The sequence below is a fragment of the Scyliorhinus canicula genome, chromosome 2 (genome assembly GCF_902713615.1).
Source record: "Scyliorhinus canicula chromosome 2, sScyCan1.1, whole genome shotgun sequence".
NCBI classification, from domain to species: Eukaryota; Metazoa; Chordata; class Chondrichthyes; order Carcharhiniformes; family Scyliorhinidae; genus Scyliorhinus; species Scyliorhinus canicula.
Window position 1 is genome coordinate 245,634,999 of NC_052147.1, and position 21,438 is coordinate 245,656,436.

A 21,438-nucleotide genomic window follows, 5' to 3' on the forward strand; every position below is an offset into this window, starting at 1 on the left:
CCCCCCGGGGGGGGAGAATAGGGGGCGAGGAGCGGCCTCCGACGCCATCGTGAAACACTCCGGGTTTCACGATGGCGTCGGCCGTTGCGGAGAATTCCGACCCTTATCTCTTATAGACCTTTCCAAGACTTTGCCCACAACAGAAGTAAGGCTCACTGGTCTATAGTTAGCGGGGTTGTCTCTACTCCCCTTCTTGAACAAGGGGACAACATTTGCTATCCTCCAGTCTTCTGGCACTATTCCTGAAGACAAAGTTGACTTAAAGATCAAAGCCAAAGGCTCTGCAATCTCCTCCCTAGCTTCTCAGAGAATCCTAGGGTAAATCACATCCGGCCCAGGGGACTTATCTGTTTTAACACTTTCCACAATTACTAACACCTCCTCCTTATGTACCTCAAGCCCTTCTAGTCTAGTAGCCTGTATCTCAGTATTCTCCTCGACAACATCGTCTTTTTCCTGTGTGAATATGGATGAAAAATACTCATTTAGCACCTCTCCTATCTCCTCGGACTCCACGCACAACTTCCCACTGCTGTCCTTGCCTGGCCCTACTCTTTACAGTAACTTCATTACAGTGTTAATGTACAGTAAGAAGTCTTACAACACCAGGTTAAAGTCCAATAGGTTTGTTGGACTTTAACCTGGTGTTGTAAGACTTCTTACTGTGCTCACCCCAGTCCAACGCGGCATCTCCACATCAGTGTTAATGTAAGCCTACTCCTGGCAATAATGATTCATAATTAATCAATTGGGGGAATCCTCCCTTCATAATGTTTCAAATTAAATAAGGGGCAGAATTCTCCGCAGGGTCGGGGAATCGCCCGGGGCCGGCGTAAGTCCTGCCCCTGCCGTGGCCGGAATTCTCCACTACCCGGGAATCGGCGGGAGCGGCAATCATGGCCCGCCAACCGGCGTGCCCCCCACGGCGATTCTCCAGCCCACGATGGGCCGAAGTCCCGCCGCTGACAGGCTAATCCCGCCGACGTGGTTTAAACCACCTCTGCTGCCAGTGGGATTGGCAGCGCGAGCGGGGTCCTGGGGGCGGTGTGCGGCAATCGACCCCCGGGTGGTGCCCCCACGGTGGCCTGGCCCGCGATCGGGCCCCAACGAGCGGGCCAGTACCGTGGGGCACTCTTTTTCTTCCGCCGCCGCCACGGCCTCCACCATGGCGGAGGCGGAAGAGAAACCCCCTACCGCGCATGCGCCGGTGGTGACGGCAATGGCCGCTGACGCACCAGCACATGCGCGGACCGTCGAAGGCCTTTCGGCCAGCCCTGATGCCAGCCGGCGGGGGCCAAAGGCCATTGGCGCCGGTTTTGGCGCCAGTCGGCATAGCGGAAACCACTCTGGCGCAGGCCTAGCCCCTAAAGGTGTGGAGAATTCCGCACCTTTGGGAAGGTTCGACGCCGGAGTGGTTGGCGCCATTCCGCTACGTCGGGTAGGGGAGAATCCCGGCCAAGGTTCTTCTTCAGAATTATTCTTTATGCAGATTTTATAACCGAGTTAGAAAGAAGCCCTATACACATGCATGAGCTCCATTCTCTTATAACTTGAGATGCCTCTAATGTCCAATTAACATGGGGGTAATTTTAATCCCCCATGATTATTATTCTACCTCATATGTGTGACCTTATTTCAATGTATTCATCATACTTCCTTATGTGGAAACGAATAATAGACTTGTGTTCGAATCACATAATTGAATTGAAATAAAATGCCGCATTACATTCATCCCTCACCATCTGGCCTGGGCTTGCAAACCTCTATCGCCGGAATGTGAGCTTTACACAGTAACTTAATTTGAAGCCTACTTGTGACAATAAGCTATTTTCATTTCATTTCAGGGGCTGGTTTAGCACACTGGGCAAAAGCGTGGCTTTTAAAGCAGACCAAGGCAGGCCAGCAGCATGGTGCAATACCCATACCAGCCTCCCCGAACAGGAATGTGGTGACTAGGGGCTTTTCACATTGACTTCATTTGAAGCCTACTTGTGACAATAAGCGACTTTCATTTCATTCATTTTCACAGTCCTGGCTTGAGACAATTCACACCTTTTTAACCTGGGGTTACCCCTATCTCTGGATCTGCAAAGACTTAATTACCTGCAAATGCTCAAATTCAAAGCATTGTCTTGCATCTTTGACTTTTTCTGTATATATGGAACATATCTCTTCAACCACCTGAGGAAGGAGCAGGGCTCCGAAAGCTAGTGTTTGAAACAAGCCTGTTGGACTTTAACTTGGTGTTGCAAGACTTCTTACTGTGCTCAACCCAGTCCAACGCCGGCATCTCCACATCAAAATAAAATTAGGAAATGTTGGAAAAATAGAATTGTTTGAAGCTCAGTGGAAATTGATTTGAAAGGTCAAGCAAAATCCGAGCAGCTTTAATGAAGCTAAATTATTTCAATCGTAGATTTGCTATGATTTGCTACTATCTTATGAATCAAAGATGACTAAGTCATGGAAAGAAGCATTTAGAATTGTTCTGCTTTCCTATTCAGGTGAAATGGACCTTGCAATTCTCAGCAAAATTCAATCCCAACATCCAGGCCTTCCTATTCATAATGAAGTGGTGGAGCCTCTTCCTCAACAAATCTCAAAATACAAAGGTATTGTTTTCAACTTAAATATTCATGTACACTACTTGATTTCAGGTGAAAGCAGAAGCTTTGATCTGTTTCTGGTGATGATCACGAGTGGAAAAGGTTTAATTATTCTTCTGATTGATCACAAGCCCACTAAAGATGACTGATAACTATTTTCATGATTATCTTATTATTATTATTATTAGTGATGGGAGCTTGTTCGTTTAGATAAGATTTTATGTTCGGTGGTCTGAGAAATACAGCAGATTGTGTGGTGATATGCATGTGCGCTCACTCAGCTAAATCGCTGGCTTTTAAAGCAGACCAAGCAGACCAGCAGCACGGTTCGATTCCCGTACCAGCCTCCCCGGACAGGCGCCGGAATGTGGCGACTAGGGGCTTTTCACAGTAACTTCATTGAAGCCTACTCGTGACAATAAGCGATTTTCATTTCATTTCATTTCATTTCATAGCAATATATATAGTTATCTATTAATGTATATAGTTATCGATACGACCTCTGACCAGCAGGTGGCAACAGGGATGCTCCATTTGATTCGAGAGATCGGGCAGTTGGTAGTAAGTCGTACTAGAAGACAGTAACATTAAACGTAGCTCCAGGAGAATGCACTTATTCTTTTCCATTTGTATTATGGTTCATTATTTATCTTTCCACGTGTTCATTTTGTTAAGAGGCTATCTTATGAATCAAAGAACTAGCTGTTATTTCTGCATCTTTACCATGGCCACAACACTAACATAACAGATTAGGAGAGAACAATGTTGTGTGAGGAGCATTAAAACTCAACTGAAAATGAAGGATCAAAATTGGTTCAGGCCCTATTTCTGAGATAAATCTTGGGAAGAAGTGAAGATTTCTGTGGCTACCCTAAGGAGGGAAGGAATTTTGTAATAGAAAGTCATGTCCGAGCAGTTTGCAATGTTTCCTGATTCAGGCAGCCACTAGAAACCGACTTGTAGATTGCTTCCGGTGGTGGCAATGTGCTGACCAGTTGCATGAAAGGTGGTTATCACCTAGAAACTACAACTTCGGACATTTTAACTTGAAAATCAGCCACAAAGCCAGCAAAAAACCAGGCCCAAAACCAACTACCACACGAGGAAATGTCCTCAAATCATCAGGGAAGCTGAAAAGGCAGCAAAAGTAGCTAGAGCCAAGAGAGGAAATCCCCAACCGCAGTCACGAGGAGTAAAGCAGAGCAGGGCATGACCGATCAAGAGTGAGTGCTGACACAGATGCCAGCCCATCCATCGATAGGACAGTGGATGGAGCTCCGAATGCAAGAGTGCCTGAAACATAAGGACACCTTTAAGGAGGACCTCATAATGACCATGAAGGTGGCAATGGTGATTACATTGGACGCTTTCAAAGAGGCATTGGAGAGGACAGAACGGTGATTGAAGGCTCAAGAGATGATGGTCCAGGAACTGGAAAAATCATTTGGGACAGAAGTGGCAAGGTTGGTGGCGGCCCATGGAGCGCTCAAGCAGAAGGTAGAAGACCAAAAGAACGTGTCTCGTTGCCAGGATCTCAGGATTGTCTGGCTAGCAGAGGACACGGAGGGCAGAAACGCAACAACGTACAGAGCACGGATGCTGGTAAAACTTGTTGTGTGCAGGGGAGGGGAGAGGAGAAACTTCCCCAAGCCCCCAGAAATAGACATGGCCCATAGGTCACTTGCTAAATGCCAAAAACAGGAGAATCACTGAGTGAGATCCTCACTAAACTCCACAGATTCCAGGATAAGGAGAGAATCCTGAATTTGACAAGGACCACGCAGTCCTGCAAACAGAAGGACACACAATCAGAATGCACGGAGACATTAGGGCCAACCTGGCCAAGTACCATGCAGAGTTCATGGGTCAAGGCAGCCCTCTTCAAGAGCAAGGTACGGTTTGGGATGTTGTGCCTGGCAAGACTTTGGGTGACATAGGTCAACAAAGGACATCGGTGGGATTCTCTGCTTTGGAAACTAAGTGCTGACGCCGGGACTGAATAGGTGGATTCCTACGGAGGGTGACCAAACCCCCACCCTAAACCACATGCCAGCACCCATACATTGGCCGGCTGCACTGGGCACGGAGGCCACCAGCTGCCTACCGCCCCTGCTGCATGTGTCCAACTGTCTAACACTGTCTTTTCTCTCCCCTATCTCCTCCCAGGAGAAGGTGGCCCACAACCGCCAGAAGAGGGCAAAGACTGCAAGGGGACCGCCAAACCTGCGCCCCGCCCCGCATCACAGTAGAATCTGATTGGTGGGTCCAGAGAGAGGCAGTCACCAAGGGGGAGGTCGGCATTGGGAGAACAAGTGAGACCTCGCTCAGTTGTGGTTGCCCATGGCATATGTGTCACCAAGGTCGGTTGGCAGCCCGACCGCAGGTACTAGCGGCCGGCCTTCTGGATACGCGGTCCCATGCAGTTGCAGAGTCAAGGGCATTTGGCAACCATCCAGCACCTACAGGTGAGGTTGGAGGAGAGGAACCACCGACCGCACGTGGAGGCCTTGGAGATAAATGTTTTGGACACAGGTCAGGATGTCCAAGGCCGGGGGCACTCTGTGTGGGCGGTGGGCAAGGCCCAGGACAGGGCTGCTCTATCACATGCAGCCATGTGTCAGGGCCACCTAGACATTTCAGTGGCGTTGCAGAGTGTAGCCCAGTCACAGAGTGAGCCATGGCTGAGGGCAGAGGCGGCATTTCCCAGGCTGCCATGGCACAAATCCAGAGGGAAGTGGTGTATTCACTGGATGATGTAACACAGTCCCAGAGAGAGGTGATCTGCTCCCTGTGCTTCATGGCCGCGAGTATCGAGACCCTGCTCAAGACCAGAGCAGGACTGGCAGTGCCAGATGGCGGGCAAGCCCCAAGGGTCAACTCTGCTAGCACCACTAGATCCTTGGAGTAGCCCGAGGACGATTGAGGACACTAAGGGAGAAGGAGCTGATTAGGTCCATGTTGGTGTTCTTGCAGTGGAGGTGCCGGAACACCACAGCGCCTCCTGTCCCTTGCACATCTGCTGGGCAGTGGGCAGAACAGGTTAGCACCACTTCACCTTTGACACCTGAGCAGCAGCCAAGTCCATCCAGACCCTGTCACCCCAGAAGATGACCACCAAAGAGACCCAGGTCCCAGGGTGGGAACTGCAGCAGGCCGCCTCCAATCCTGATGTACTGCCTGGGGATTCACCTAAGTATAGAGTTAGGGCCCATAAGGTCAGGAATGAAGACACCAGTTAAGTTGGCGCAGGTGCAGCACACATATTAGCATCAGGGGCTAGGGCACAAACCTAAACATAAATGTTCACAGCTGCACAATAAACACATGTTCACAATGTTTCATCCTGCCTTGGCGCTCTATCAGAAGGCTTTGAGGCTGAATGCTGAGGGTGCGCTGGGAGAGGGGTGGGGGGAGATGGGTGGACATTGTGGGTGGGCAAGGGACAGGGACCCCAGTTTTTCAAACGATCACCGCTCTGGTGTCACACTCCTATACCAGCCCACCCCATCCCTCCCAACCGTCCCCACCGCTACTACCCCAGGCGTTTGCTGGAACCGCATGATGAATGACCAGCTTGCATGCAGGGATCACCCAGGTGAATGGGTGGCAGGAGTCAGATCTTGTCAAATAATGCGGAGAACCTGAGCACATCACAGAATGGGTCGTATGAGGAACGGTTGAGGACTCTGGGTCTGTGCTTATTGGTGTTTAGAAGGATGAGAGGGGATCTTATTGAAACCTACAGGATACTGCGAGGCCTGGATAGAGTGGATGTGGAGAGGATGTTTCCACTTGTAGGAAAAACTAGAAGCAGAGGACACAATCTCAGACTAAATGGACGATCCTTTAAAACAGAGGTGAGGAGGAATTTCTTCAGCCAGAGGGTGGTGAATCTGTGGAACTCTTTACCGCAGAAGGTTGTTGAAGCCAAATCACTGAGTGTCTTTTAAGACAGAGGGAGATCGTTTCTTGATTAATAAGGGGATCAGGGGGTTGGAGAGATGGCATAAGAATTAAGATTAGAAAAATATCAGTCATGTTGAATTGCGGAATGGAATCGATTGGCCAAGTGGCGTAATTCTGCTCCTATGTTTTATGGTCTTATGGTCATCATCCTCCATCCCATGGTTCAGGCATGCTGTTACTGCCAACCCAGGGTCAACACCACTAATAAGGCAGGTAGGAATCATGGAGGGAGTTGCGAGGAGGGGGTGGGCATTCAGCGAGGGGGTATACACAGAGGGTTGACCGGGGGTGGGGGGGTGGAAATGAGGTGGGTTGTCCATGCTGCCGGCCAGGCCCCCTGGAGGTAATTATAGCATTCCATGCTCGTCGGCCCTGCTGCACATGTTGTGTGGACTCCCGTGCCTGGCGGACCCCATTTCCTGCCCATCCTGGCTTTGCTCCGCAACCTCCTTGTCGGACGAGGCGTGGCATTCATCCTCCTCCTCCAGCACGTCAGCTGTTTGCTGCACACTGGTGTGGGGGACGCAGCACGCCACCACGATGTGGGAGGGTGTCCAGCGCTATACAAGAGGGCCTCTCCCGAGTGGTCCAGGCACCTGAACCACATCCTCAGGATGCTGAAGCACAGCTCAATCATGCCCCTAGTTGCGGCATGGGCGTCATTGTATTCAGTCTCTGCGTCAGTCTGTGGCCTTGGATTGGTGTCATCAGCCACGGCCACAGCAGATAACCCAGGAGCAAACCCCTCACCTGGGGGTGCACGTTGAAGAGGTCAGGAGCTGTCGCATGTTCCAGGATGGAAGCACCTTGCACACTGCCCGGGCATCTGGCGCAGACGTGCATAATGTGCATCTCATGGTCACACACAAATTTCACGTTCATTAGTGGAACTCCTTTCGGTTACTGAAGACCGGCCTGTCATGCGCTGGTGCTCTTAGGGGGACATGTATCCCGACGATCACCCTCTGGACCTGTGGGATCTCGGCAATGATGCCTAATCCCACTATCTGGGCATCCTGATGAGCTTGGTTCATACTGAATTTGATCTCTCATGCCAGCTGGGCATATAGGTCGTCTGTCACCGAGATCTGTGTTAGTCCGGACATGGCTTCACTCGGCATCTGGAAGGACCCCGTGGCATACAGGTTCAGGGCAACCATCACCTTGATGGTCACCAGGAGTGGGAGTCCTTCCCCATACCCCCGCGATGCCAGGTGCGCCATGATCTGGTAGATAAATCACACTGTCCTGCTCAGCCGGAGTCTTTGACTGCGTGCCCCGTCTGGCAGATCCTTGAATGACAGGGGCTGCCGGTACACCCGATGCCTCATGCGGCACCTCCTTTGCATCTCCCTCTCCTCAGCCTGCTGGACGGCCAACTCCCCATTCTCACCAGTTGCCTCCTGTTTCTCTGGAACATGACGCCACTGTCAATGCACTGCCCATGGCATTCTGGAGGGCGCCCGGCACATGCCACGATTTTGGTTTCACAGCCGATTCTCCGTTCAATCTCCTTTACTGATTTTGGCGACGGCCAATGGAGAATCAGCCAGAAGAAGCAGACAAATTCATCCAGAAAAACAGACTAGGAGTACAGCAGTGATGGACCCATACTACTACTAATAATAATAATCTTTATTAGTGTCACAAGTAAGCTTACATTAACACTGCAATGAGGTTACTGTGAAAATTCCCTAGTCGCCACACTTTGGCACCTGTTCAGGTACGCTGAGGGAGAATTTTGAATGTCCAAATTACCTAACAGCACGTCTTTCAGGACTTGTGGGTGGAAACCGGAGCACCCAGAGGAAACCCACGCAGACTCGGTAGAACGTGCAGACTCCGCACACAGTGTCCCAAACCAGGAATCGAACCTGGGACTCTGGCGCTGTGAAGCAGCAGTGCTAACCACTGTGTGACCGTTACGCCCATGCCGATACAGACCACGAACAACATGATCTCTCCAGATTTTCTTTTTCTGTTTATTTTTTCCTTTTTATTATTATTTATCTCTTGCCTCTTTGTCGCGGACAGAGTGATGCACCGAGCCGAGAAGGGGAGGGCTGGGAGGGTGAAACGGATGAAGGGTAAAAGGGGATGCTCCCCAGGGGGAGTCACCATGCTACTGTACTGGTGAATATGCTGGTACATGGAAGTAAGAGGGGAGGGAGTGCCGCAGCTCCTGAAAGGGAGGGAGTGCCTGGCAGAAGGGGGTGATAGAACAAATAGCCTGGGGAGAGAGGGGCAAGGAGGGATGAGGCACGGGGGGGGGGGGGGGGGGGGGGGGGGGGGGAACATGCACAGAAGCACTGGGTGGGGTGATAGTAAGGGAGGGTGGGTCTGGAGTGGAGTGGGGGGAATAGGTGGGGGGAGGGGTGGGATTGTAGAATGCTGGTTACAACAGGTTACACATGGAGGTGCCTGGAACAAAGAAGGCAACAGCGGCCATCTCTAATGCACCCCAAGCAAAGGGAAATCCTGGAGTGCATAGGCACATCCACCAGGTGAGCATGGGTGACCCCGCAAGGTGGGAGGGAAGCAAATGCAAATTAGGATAATCGCCTGGCTTGGTGAAAAGATCCAGAGTCTTTGCCCATCTGAAAAGCCTGAGGGCCGACATAGTCTTCGTCCAAGAGACACATGAAATGAAAATGAAAATCGCTTATTGTCACGAGTAGGCTTCAATGAAGTTACTGTGAAAAGCCCCTAGTCGCCACTTTCCGGCGCCTGTCCGGGGAGGCTGGTACGGGAATCAAACCATGCTGCTGGCCTGCTTGGTCTGCTTTAAAAACCAACGATTTAGCCTGGTGAGCTAAACCAGTCCCTGAGGGACATCTGAGGGAGAAGGACCAACTGATGGTCAGAAAAAGCTTGATTGGACAGACCTATCAAGTGTGTTACAAGGCAAGGGCTAGGGAGGTGGGCATACTGCTTAATAAAAGGATGGTATTTATGGTGATGACTATGCAGACAGACCCAGGGTGACGGTTTGCCATGGTCAATGGAGTCCTGGGAGAGCACCAGTGGTGCTTGTGAATGTGGATGCCCCAAACTGCAACAACATCGACTTTTCAAAATACCCATGGTGACATCCCTGACCTAGACACCCACTGACTCAACATGCGGGGGGGATTTCAATTGTGTACAGGACCCACTGACGGACAAAGCCACCTCCAAATCAAGGAAGCAATCAGCTATGGCAAGGGTATAGCCTTTGTGAAGCAGATGGGGGGTGGGGGTTGGACCATGGTGGTTCACACACCCGAGGGAGAAGGCCTACTTCTCCCAAGTCCACAAGGGATATTCCTTGTTAGAGGTGAAAATATTAACAGAAGGCCTGAGTGTAAGTAAAGAAAGTAGTTTATTATGTCAGAATTCTGGGAGACAAGGTCTGAGACTCCGCAGCCTTTGACAGCACCTTTTCTAACTTGAGCTAAGGCTCACATGGGTTAATATACAGATTCAAGGGCGGAATTAGTTGTACCCACATTTACATACAATCAATCAACTATATTCGCGTCACACTTATTACATGCAGCCAATCAATTTTCCTAGCATCCCAGCTATCACATATATGGTTAAAGTGGGTGTTCTCTTACCCGCCCCTAGCTTCATACACAAGTCTTTCAAAACTAACATAATGATCTGCCCTGTCTACAGCTGTAGTCCTTGAGTTTTATTAAGGATACATTGCATGTCTTGTTCTGTGAAGCTGTTATCAGCGGCTGTTGGGACACTCCCTATACATACCCACGGTTGGGTCTTATGAGACAGTTTATAGGAAATGTGGCTTGTTCAGCCATTTTGTCTTTAACAACACAAAATAGCTAACAGCCATTTTGTGTCTTTTCTGATATTAACAGCATTGTGTATACACTATCTATTTCCACAAATCGCCTCGGTAATTGCCGATGGTAAATCGGTACTTCCAGGGGTAGTAGGAGTGGCATACACCACAATAGTAATCTCTGACCATACTCCACACCATGTGGATGTGAGGTTAGAAACAGACTGGGTCCAGTGCCCCCCATGGAGGCTGGACACAGCCTTCCTTGACAACAAGGCATTCTGCAATAGACTATCACAAGCCATCGATGGATATGGTTACTGTAACCAGAATGGGGAGGTCTCACCCTCCACATCCTGAGGGGCATTGAAGGTGGTGAGAAGGGGGGAAATAATAGTGTATAGGGCACACAGGGACAGAAAGGCGAGGGTGGAGAGGCAAGGGTTGGTTGACTCCATATTGGAGGTGGAGTGGCAGTATCCCACGGCCCCGTCTGTGGAAGTACGGTGGAGAGGAAAAAATTATAAATGGAATTTGACCGGCTCTCCACTGGGAAAGTAGTACACCAGCTCTCAGCCAGTCCCAGATGACCTTCTATGAACATGGAGCCAAGGCTAGACGCCTGCTACCTCACCAGCTGAAGAAGTGGCCAGCCACGAGGGAAATACTGCAGGTGAAAAATAAGAAAGCAGAACCCACCTGTCTGCATCGCCCCTACATCCCACCCTACACCAAACCCCAACACCTGTATTTTCCTCTTTGGCCAGGTACCTTGCACACTTATGCCACCAGCTACAGACCCTCTGTAGAACCCACCACTATGTCCTTTATGTGACCCCCAGGGCAAGGTGGCCCAGAATCGCCGGAAGCAGCTGAAAACCGGTAGGGGCACACCAGACCTGAGAGTGCAAACTGTCCAATATGCTGAGGAGGATGTGCGAAGGAGGAAACCTTCGTACATATGTACCGTCGGAGTCTGGTCTTTGAGGAGCCGCCGGACAGCATGTGCTGTCGTTGACTTCGGCTAACCAGTGAGATTGTACGCCACCTGTTCCAGCTGGTAGCACACCTGGCACCGCAGGGGTTCGGAGGGGGACACCCACTCCTGGTGGCCATCACGGTGGATGGGGTCCGAGCGGGGATCTGCCATCTCGCAGGCATCTGCGCACAGGTGCATCCGCACTGTCACGGATACTGTATATAACCTTCAGTCTGGACCAAGCACACCAGGGTGCCTGGGCATCAGGATGTGCCACCATCGCCAGTATGCCCCAAGTCCAAGGGGTGATTGGTGACACACATCCCCCTATGGGCACCCACTCTTGACTATATGCATTGTTATTCACTGACCCCTAATTATCACATATGTGCTACACCCACACTAAGCTAAGTGTCCCATGCCGGAATACTCCTTCTGGGTGTCACCCCAGGCAGCACATCACACGTAGGATCAACCTGCTGCATCTCTTGCTCTCTGACCTGGGATGCCTCTCATTCTCCCTCAGCAGCCATGGTGCAGACCTCTCTTGTAAATACTCTCACCAATTCAAGGCTGCGTGCCTTCCACAAAGGAGAGAAGGAGCGTAGCAGAAGTGTGGAGCATACTGTGTTCAACCTGCCAATGATATTTAAATCCATGCAAATAACAGTTTTGCTTAGACCTGACAGCGTTAGGTGCAAGCCTCAAATTTTCAATTTTGCATGATTCTCTGCCTGATCAAGATTCGGGCTTCGGGAATCTCAAAGCAGAGAATCCTGCCTAGGATGCATAAAGAATGTGGCTACCAAAGCACTTCAGATGTTGGGAATTCTGCAAAAAGTTACTCACCTCGACAAACTCGGTCCATGATCGACAAGGTGCAAGTCAGGAGTGTGATGAAATACTCACAAAATGTTTGGATGAGCATGGCTCCAACAGTATTCATGAAGTTCAACACCCAGAAGGACAAAGCAACCCAGTTATTTGGTCCCATCAACCACTTTCAACATACACCCACTGCAGATCTGATGCACAGTGGTAGTATTGTGTACCATATACAAGATGGACTGCAGACACCCGCCAAGCCTCCTTCAACAGTACCTTCCTAACCTTCAACATCTACGAGCTGGAAAGGCAAGGTGAGCAGATGAGTGGGAACATCACCACCTGTGAATTCCCCTCCAAACCTCACACCATCCTGCTTTGGAATCACATCGCCATTCCTTCCCAGTGGCAGGATCAAAATCCTAATTTTCCCTTTGTAACAGCATTGTAGAAGTACCTGCACCAGGGTGACTGTTATGGTTCAGGAAGGCACCTCGGAACTAACTTCTGAAAGACAAATATGGTGTTCTGTGCTCGTCCAACCCAACCCCCGGCCCTGGCAGAAGCCCCTCAGCCAGGGGCACAACGCAAAGACAAAGGCAAAGACAACACAAGACAAATTTCAAGGTGAGAGGGGGAAAGTTTAAGGGAGATGTGTGTGGAAAGTTTTTTACGCAGAGGGTGGTGGGTGCCTGGAACGCTTTACCAGCGGAGGTGGTAGAGGCGGGCACGATAGCATAATTTAAGAGGCATCTAGACAGGTATATGAACGGGCGGGAACATAGGGAAGTAGACCTTGGAAAATAGGAGACAGGTTTAGGTAAAGGATCTGGATCGGCGCAGGCTGGGAGGGCCGAAGGGCCTGTTCCTGTGCTGTAATTTTCTTTGTTCTTTGTTCGAAATAGGGATAGTAAACAAATCCTATCTTTTCCCATGGCACCAACTTCCCATGAGAAAATAAGGAAGTGCCTCTGGTAATATTTTGGTTTACTTAAAATCTATTTATTAATTTAATGGTGATTTCCAGCACTTGTTGAGAGATTTACTGATTAATGTTTACCATATATGACAAAATAATTAATGATTTTCAACAGAAAGTGTAACACATGGAAGTGCGATAAATTGATTCAGTGCTTAAATAAATGTGAATTCAGCAAACTCCATCATACCTAAACCAAAAGATAATGAAATATGTGGCTATATTTGAGTTCCACAAAACTGGACGTTATGATATAAACAATAAAAGTTGGATGGGATCCTCCATTGGCCGACGCTGGAATCGGGAAAGATGATTGGCCGACGCTTGAATCGGGAAAGGTGATTGAGGGGAGAATAGCGTGTGAGGGTAAAATCGTGGAAGGCGCCGGGCGCCCACCAGATTGCCATGTTCCGGTGCCTCGACAGCAGCGCCAATGCGTTCTACTCCGCACGTTCAGTAAATGCCATTGGCATATCATTAGCGGGCCTGACCAGGTATTCCCTGGGACCTCCTCGATGCTCCACCTCCAACAGGAGGAATTACTGATGGCGTGTTTCACTTGTGGTTTCAAAAATCAGGAAGCAGGCGCCGTGACTGATGAGGGAAAGAAAGGGGCTACGCCACAGTGTGCTTAGCGTTGGGCCACTGGCTGCGGGGCTTCTGCCGGGGGTCGGGGTGGACGAGCATGGAACGCCATTGCTGTCGCCTGCAAGGCAGCCATGTGGCTGCGCATAACGTTGACTGCCCACTGTGAACACGGGTCATATGGGTGTCCCCCCAGACCACCCCTCAAGGTATCCTCTGGCCCCTGCCAACCCATCAATGGGATGGGTGCGCTCATGCACAACCAGGGACAACATGTTGGCTGGGATAAGTGTGTGGGGATTGGAGTGCTAATATGCGGCTCCAGCTTGTCAGCCTCTCGCGTGCCATTCCCGACCCCAGTAAATCCGACACCATTTTTTATTGGAATTGTCATGTTACACATGGCACCAGTGCTAGCCCATTAACGGTTCTGGAATTGCTCCGGGACCGGTACCAATTTTGCTGTTGTAGAAGTCCACCAATTCAGCCCCGGCCTCAACATTTAGGGCGGGATTCACCATTGCCCGATGCCGAAATCGTATTCGGCGATCGGGCGGAGAATCCCCTTTGACGCCGAAATCGGGGGTGGCACCTGTTTTCGCATGCTCCGCCCCCTCCAAAATGCATCATTGCTGAGTGCGCCGCACGGTCTCAGGACGGCCTCAGAATGTCACCTGAAGGCCCTCCCCCGATGTTCCACCCCCGCTGGGTCGACTTCCCGACGGCGTGGGATAAGTGTGCTCTGAGTTTTCCTCAACCTCGCGTGGCGGCTGTCGGGGGTAGGGGGAAGGGGGGGGCAGCTGTTCCGATGGCAGGGGGAGCTTCAGTGGGGTCTGAGGGGGACTGGTGCGGGGTGGTCCGGGGGTGATGAAAAGGGTTACAGGGAGCAGTTTTTGGCAGGCCGGCGCCATGTTGTACGACGTGGCTGCCGTAGGCCGCCTCCATCCACATGTGCCACTACGGACCCGGCAATTCTGTGTCTGCATTGGTAGGTAAAGCCGGGGGCTTCACGTAGCGCGGTGCTAGCCGATGCCGGGCGTCGCCGACCTTTTGGTCGTAAGACTAGATGGATCCTGCGGACATAGCCCCTACTCTCTGAAACAGAAAATCACGCCTGCAGTTTCCAATCACTAAATTAACAAAGTAAATTTATCCTATTTCTCCCTCTGTTTCAGATCTTGTGAAAGAAAAGGGTCAAGGACTTAACATTTCCTTCATTTGGAACCAGTTGAGCTCAGAAGAATATGTAAAGCAAAACAAGGAGAGAAAGGAAAGCAAAAAGTTTGATTTCATTCACATGATCCAGGTAACTGCAGTTATGGTGAACCTTACAGCTATTAGATAGGAGGCATATTCAATCTGTCAGTGAGCATGGAATGTGAACCCAATTCTAGCCAACTGTCATTTAGTATCACAGTACTGACAGCTGTCAGTACCATCGTAATTTTTGACATATTTATATATGTCCTATATTCCTTCCTACTTATTTTTAGGTGCCCTTGACACCTCTGGTAGCAAATGGGTACATAGCTAGATCATTGCTAGACTTCAGACAATGCCCATGAACTTCTGTTGTGTTGGAAATAACTACAACACTTTTATATCAGTTTAGTCCAGTTAAAAGGTGAATAAGAAATTGCCCCACTCAGATAGCTGAGTGGCAGCTATCTGTCAATCGCCTGAAGCCTGATTTGGAGGCAAGTGAACTTGGGGAGGTTCTCCCCGCCCCCCCCCCCCCCAACCCGAAAATAGGTCACTAAGCTAGCAAAATTTCCCCCCCTCCCCCCACCCCACCTTCCTGTTCATTACAGACTTTTGAAGTTTAACTGGCGTGTGAATCATCCTGAGACACCTCAGCCCATCTCAGCTCTATCGAAGAAAAGAGCTCCAAAGTGCAATCACAGTGAGATTTCCGGACTCACAGTGGGAGAGTCCACATCCAAAGTGAGTACACAGCCAGAGTGAGTGTGGGTATCAGGAATTTGGAGCAGAGTGGGAATTCAGTCCGAATTTAGCCCGAAAATAGGTCACTAAGCTAGCAAAATTTCCCCCCCCTCCCCCCACCCCCCACCCCACCTTCCTCCAAGATCATCATAGATTGACAGAGATGCCCTCAAAACATCCAAGACGCCGAAGAGACGGTAAAATTAGCAGAAGGCAGGAGAGGAAAGCCAGGGCGGCGGACACGCAGGGCGAGGTAGAGCTGGACATCGCTGACCAAGCCAGGTTGCCGACACTCACTTCAGACTACCCGCCAATAAGTCAGTGGATGGAGTTCCTAACGCATGACCTCCTGAAGCACAGGGACGCAATCAAGCTGGAAATGATGGCGAGAGTGAAAGCGGCAGTTGCAGATGCCCTGGCCCCTTCAAGGAGTCACTTGAAAAGATGGAGTGGCAATTGGTGGCACGGGAAGAGACGGTACGGGAGCTCGAAAAAACGGCAACCAACCAGGGGGACCGAATTGCCTCATTTGAAGGAGAGGTGGCAAGGTTGATGGGAACACTCGAGGGGAAAGTGGAGGACCTGGAAAACTGATTGTGCCGACAGAACCTCTGCATTGTAAGCCTGCCAGAGGGCATTGTGGGCAGAAACTCCACAGAGTACATGGTTTAGACGATGGGCAAGCTGGTCGGGGTTGGGGGGGGGGGGGGGGGGGGGCGGGGAGAACCTCCCCAAGTTCACTGAAACAGACAGGTCTGACAGGTCACTCTGGGCCGAGGCCAAAAATGGGGGCAACCTCAGGCCATCATTGCCAAGCTACACGGCATCCAAAGTAGAGAGCAAATCCTGAACTGGTTAAGACACTGGGGTCCTGCAGCTGAGAAGGGCACTCAATTGGCATGTTGGTGTGCAGGCATAGACTAGGAAATCAACAGCAACAACAATGAGAATGAACTTTAATGAAAAATCGTGTGGCATAAAATTGGTTTGAAACCAGTGCAAATCCCAGGAAGGAAGGGGAGAGAGCAAAAAGGTGCAGAAACGAGAAAGGAAAGAGGGGGGTGGGGAGGAAAGCAGTGGGCAGGGTGAGGTGAAGAGTGCTCCTGGAAAGGGGGGTTGGTGGGGGTCTCCAAACTAGCGAGCAGGCTAGCACTGAGAAACATGGAGGGGGGGGGGGATGCAGAGGGAGGGGGGAAGCGGGGGGGGGGGGGGGGTTGTAAAACCCTCAGCCAGGTGGAAGAATTGGGGAAACAGGAGGGAAGAGGATGGGGGGAGACCCACAGGGGCATGGGAAAGGGGAGACAAGAGGGGAAGACAGGCCCAGGGGGGAATCTGGAGTTGGGGGCTATGGGTTAGGATGGAGCTGAACGTTGGGTACGACAGGTCATACATGGCAACAGCAAGAACAAGGGCATTGAAAACGGCCATCTTGGATGGCCCCCAAACAAAGGGAATCCCTGCAGCGCATTGGAAAAAAGAACTGCAAATCATAGAATCATAGAAAAGTTGCAACACAGAAGGAGGACATTTGGCCCATCTTGTCCATTCCAGCCCGAGGTCATCCAGGTGCCCTTTCTAATCCCACCTTCCTGCACCCGGTCCATAGCCATTTAGCTTAGAGCACTTAAGGTCCAGATGCAGGTAAGTTTTAAAAGAGTTTAGGGTCTCTGCCTCCACCACCATCTTGGGCAGAGAATTCCAGACTTGCACCACCCTTTGGTAAAAAAGTTCTTCCTCATGTCCCCTTTTCATCTTCTGCCATTTATCTTGAATCTATGTCCTCTAATTCTAGAATTCTCCACCAAGGGACACAATTTTATCCTGTCCACCCTATCTCTTCTCCTCATTTTGTCCACCTCAATTAAGTCACCTTCAGCCTTTTTAGGAGATTGGGACTAAGTTTGTGATTCTCTCTGGGATTCATTTCCTTGGATTGAAGACCTAGTTCTTGATGCTGTGACAAGGCAGGAGAATGGGAATGAGAAACATATCAGCCATGATTGAATGGCGAAGCAGACTCGTTGGGCCGAATGTCCTAATTCTGCTCCTATCTTCATAGTCTTATGGCTATAAGAGAACATAGCTTATCTCTGTTGAGGCCTCACTGGGATATTTTTGGCCTAATCTCCACAGTGTGTAAAACGTGAGAGTGTGTGTGAGGGGTGGGATTCAACCTTCCGATCCTGAGTAGGGGGTCCCCGAAAATGAAACTGAGTATAGTGTCCCGCGAACTGCAAATCTGCCTCTGACTGAGAGTGCATGTTTGAATACGTTGAATACCGCTGTGTGGTGCTCTTGCCAGCAGCATTCGAATGGCCTGTGGAGAAGCTGACAAAGAGGTCCAGTGTCCTCAGTGTAAGAAAGAATGAATTTCGGAAGATAACTTGCATATCAAAAAGCGATGTAAGGCGTGCATGCCCACAGAGATGGCCATCTGTCATATAACCGCTGGTTTGTCTGGTTCTGGCTTCTCACCATCTGCTGTGAGTGAGTGATCCATCTCAGGAACTTGGTTGAGCCTGAATCTACATTTTGCATGGTTAAACTCCTACTGTATTTTCCTGATGCCACTGAGTATAAGACAAAGATGTGCATCAAGTTCTTGCGTAAAATGACCCCAAACCAGGATGTGACTGACAATGATTTTGCAGGGTTGGCCTGCAAAGAGTTGCTCCATGCACTGATGGAAGACATAGCTGCCAGTAGTGATCCCATCTGTCAAACGAAGAAAATGATACCTGCCTACCTGAAACATGAATGTGGTAAGTTTTAAGGATCCGTCATCTCGTGGCATCTGCCAGAACCTACATTTCACGTCCAGAATGCTGAAAACATGAGCTTTGAGTGTCTTTGCTGTCACTTGTCCCACTGTCTTCTTAGGTTGATGAGGTCTGAGAAGCACCTTGACCAAGTGCATTAGGTCAATCCATACCCTGACCATGCCAGCTTTTATTACTGCAACCACCATTGCTGAAACCCATTCTGCCGCCTCATCCAAGGGAGTTATGCACCTAGTATCATCATCTAATGCGGTTCATTGACTACTTTCTGCTCCATGCCTATTGGTATTTTTCTTGAAGCACAAACTATTTGTGATCCAAGTCATTTAGTCTCATGCGCTATATATTATGGTAGCTCACCAATGACATAGCACACTCCATAATTTCTGGAGTCTGGTGTTGTAAAGCATGCACCTCTCGACCAAATTGGATGAGCCACAGTGCAATGCTGTTCCAAAGACCTAGCAGTGGCCTTATGTTCTGGTCAACTGTATGAAGCATGGAGCTGTTTTGTGTACAGTGGAGACTGGCCACGCTTTCAATGTTTTCCTGCCCTAAGCCATGATGTCCATCTGGATATTGGGTTGTGGTGTTGCACATGGCTCTAGTTCCCCTATCAGTCAGCTGGGCAAAACATTACACTTTGCTCCAGTACCAATCTTTACCTTTAGATTTGCATCGTTGCAAGTCATGTTCAGGGTGGTGAAGATCGCGCCCTTTTTTGTGATGGTGTTGACACTTGCACAGTTGGAGGTTCAATGATTTGCTTGCTTTGGCCGAGCTCCAGTTTTTTTCACCTTGTTGACACTCCTATCCTTGGAAGACTGACTGGCTAGAATGTGGCTGGTGGCACAGGAATGATGCTGTGGTTTTGATTTGCGGCATTTTACATAGATATGTAGAAGATAGGAGCAGGAGGAGGCCTTTTGGCCCTTCGAGCCTGCTCCGCCATTCATCACAATCATGGTTGAGCATCCATCTCAATAACCTAATTTGCTTTCTTCCTTTGATCTCATTCACCCCAAGTGCTATACCTAGCCTCCTCTTGAATATATTCGGTCTTTTAGCATCAACTACTTCTGTGGTAATGAATTCCACAGACTCACTACTCTTTGGGTGAAGAAATGTCTTCTCATCTCTGTCCGAAATGGTTTACCTTGAATCTCAGACTGTGACCCCTGGTGCACTCGCTGCACTCCCTCAAGAGCAAGAACATTCTTCCTCAGAAAAGGAGACCGAAACTGCACACAATATTCTAGGTGTGGCCTCACCAAGGCCCTGTACAATTGCAACAACACATCCTTGCTTCTGGACTCAAAATCTTTCGCAGTGAAGGCCAACATACCATTAACCTTCATTACCGCCTGCTGCACCTGCATGCTTACCTTCAGTGACTAGTGCATAAGACCACCCAGGTCCTGCCGCATACTCCCTTCTCCCAATTTACAACCATTCAGGCAGTAATCTGCCTTCCTGTTTTTGCTTCCAAAGTGAATAACCTCACTCTTATCCAAATTATACAGCATCTGCCATTGATTTGCATACTCACCCAACCTGTCCAGATCCTGCTATAGGATCTCTGCATCCTCATCACAGTTCACCTTCCCACCTGACTTGGTATCATCTGCAAACTTTGAGATGTTACATTTTATTCCCTCATCCAAATCATTAATATATATTGTGAATAGCTGAGGTCCCAGCACCGATCCCTACTAGTTACTGCCTACCAATTTTAAAACGACCCATTAAACCCTACTTATTGTTTCCTCTCTGCCAATCATTTTTCTATTTCTCACAATGCACTTCCCCCAATCCCATGAGTTTTAACCTTGCACAATAATCTTTTATGCGGGACTTTGTCAAACACCTTCTGAAAGTCCAAATATACCACATCGACTGGCTCCCCTTGTCAACTGTACTGGTCACCTCTTCAAAGATGTCCAACAGGTTTGTCAAGCATGATTTACCCCTTCATAAATCCATGCTGACTCTGACTGATCCTGCCACTGCTTTCTAAATGTTCCATAAACTAATCGCGTAGATGGATATAAATGGGTATGATTTAATTGGGATTATGGAGTCATGGCTGCAAGGTGACCAGGGATTGGAACTGAATGTCCCAGAGTATTTAGTATTATGGAAATACATAATGGGGGCAGCACGGTAGCATGGTGGTTAGCATAAATGCTTCACAGCTCCAGGGTCCCAGGTTCGATTCCCGGCTGGGTCACTGTCTGTGCGGAGTCTGCACGTCCTCCCCGTGTGTGCGTGGGTTTCCTCCGGGTGCTCCGGTTTCCTCCCACAGTCCAAAGATGTGCGGGTTAGGTGGATTGGCCAGGCTAAATTGCCCTTAGTGTCCTAAAAAAAAAATAAGGTTAATGGGGGTTGTTGGGTTACTGGTATGGGGTGGATACGTGGGCTTGAGTAGGGTGATCAATGCTCGGCACAACATCGAGGGCCGAAGGGCCTGTTCTGTGCTGTACTGTTCTAATTCTAATTCTAATTCCACTATAAAGTCCTTGATAATAGTTTCAAGAATTTTCCCCATTACCAATATTAGGTTTCCTGGTCTATAATTCCCTGATTTCTCTCTACTTCCCTTTTTGAATATTGGAACGACATTAGCTACCCTCCAATCTGCAGGGACAGTTCCAGGGTCTATATAATCCCAGAAGAGGACCACTAATGCATCCACTATTTACAAAGCCACCTCCTTAAGCACTCTGGGATGCAGATTATCAGGCCTTGTGGATTTCTCCACATTCAATCCCATCAATTTTCCCAGATCCATTTCTCTACTAATACTGATCTCCCTCAGTTCTTCCCTCTCACGAAACCTTTCATTCTCCAAAATTTCCGGTATCTGATTTGTGTCCCCTTTTGTGAAGACAGAACCAAAGTATGTATTGAATTGCTCAGCCATTTCTTTGTCCCTTATTATGTATTCCCCTGTTTCTGTCTATCGGGGGCCAACATTTGTCTTTACC

General features: G+C 49.5%; 1 protein-coding gene across 1 annotated transcript in view; it reads left to right on the forward strand.

The window, feature by feature from the left end:
* Positions 1 to 21,438, forward strand: part of LOC119962082 (histamine N-methyltransferase-like) — a 57,851-nt gene that overhangs the window by 16,503 nt on the left and 19,910 nt on the right. Inside the window, exons 3-4 of the mRNA XM_038789933.1 lie at positions 2,505 to 2,612; positions 14,903 to 15,033. Coding sequence (XP_038645861.1) covers positions 2,505 to 2,612; positions 14,903 to 15,033 — 239 coding nt within the window. The remainder of the gene's footprint in view (positions 1 to 2,504; positions 2,613 to 14,902; positions 15,034 to 21,438) is intronic.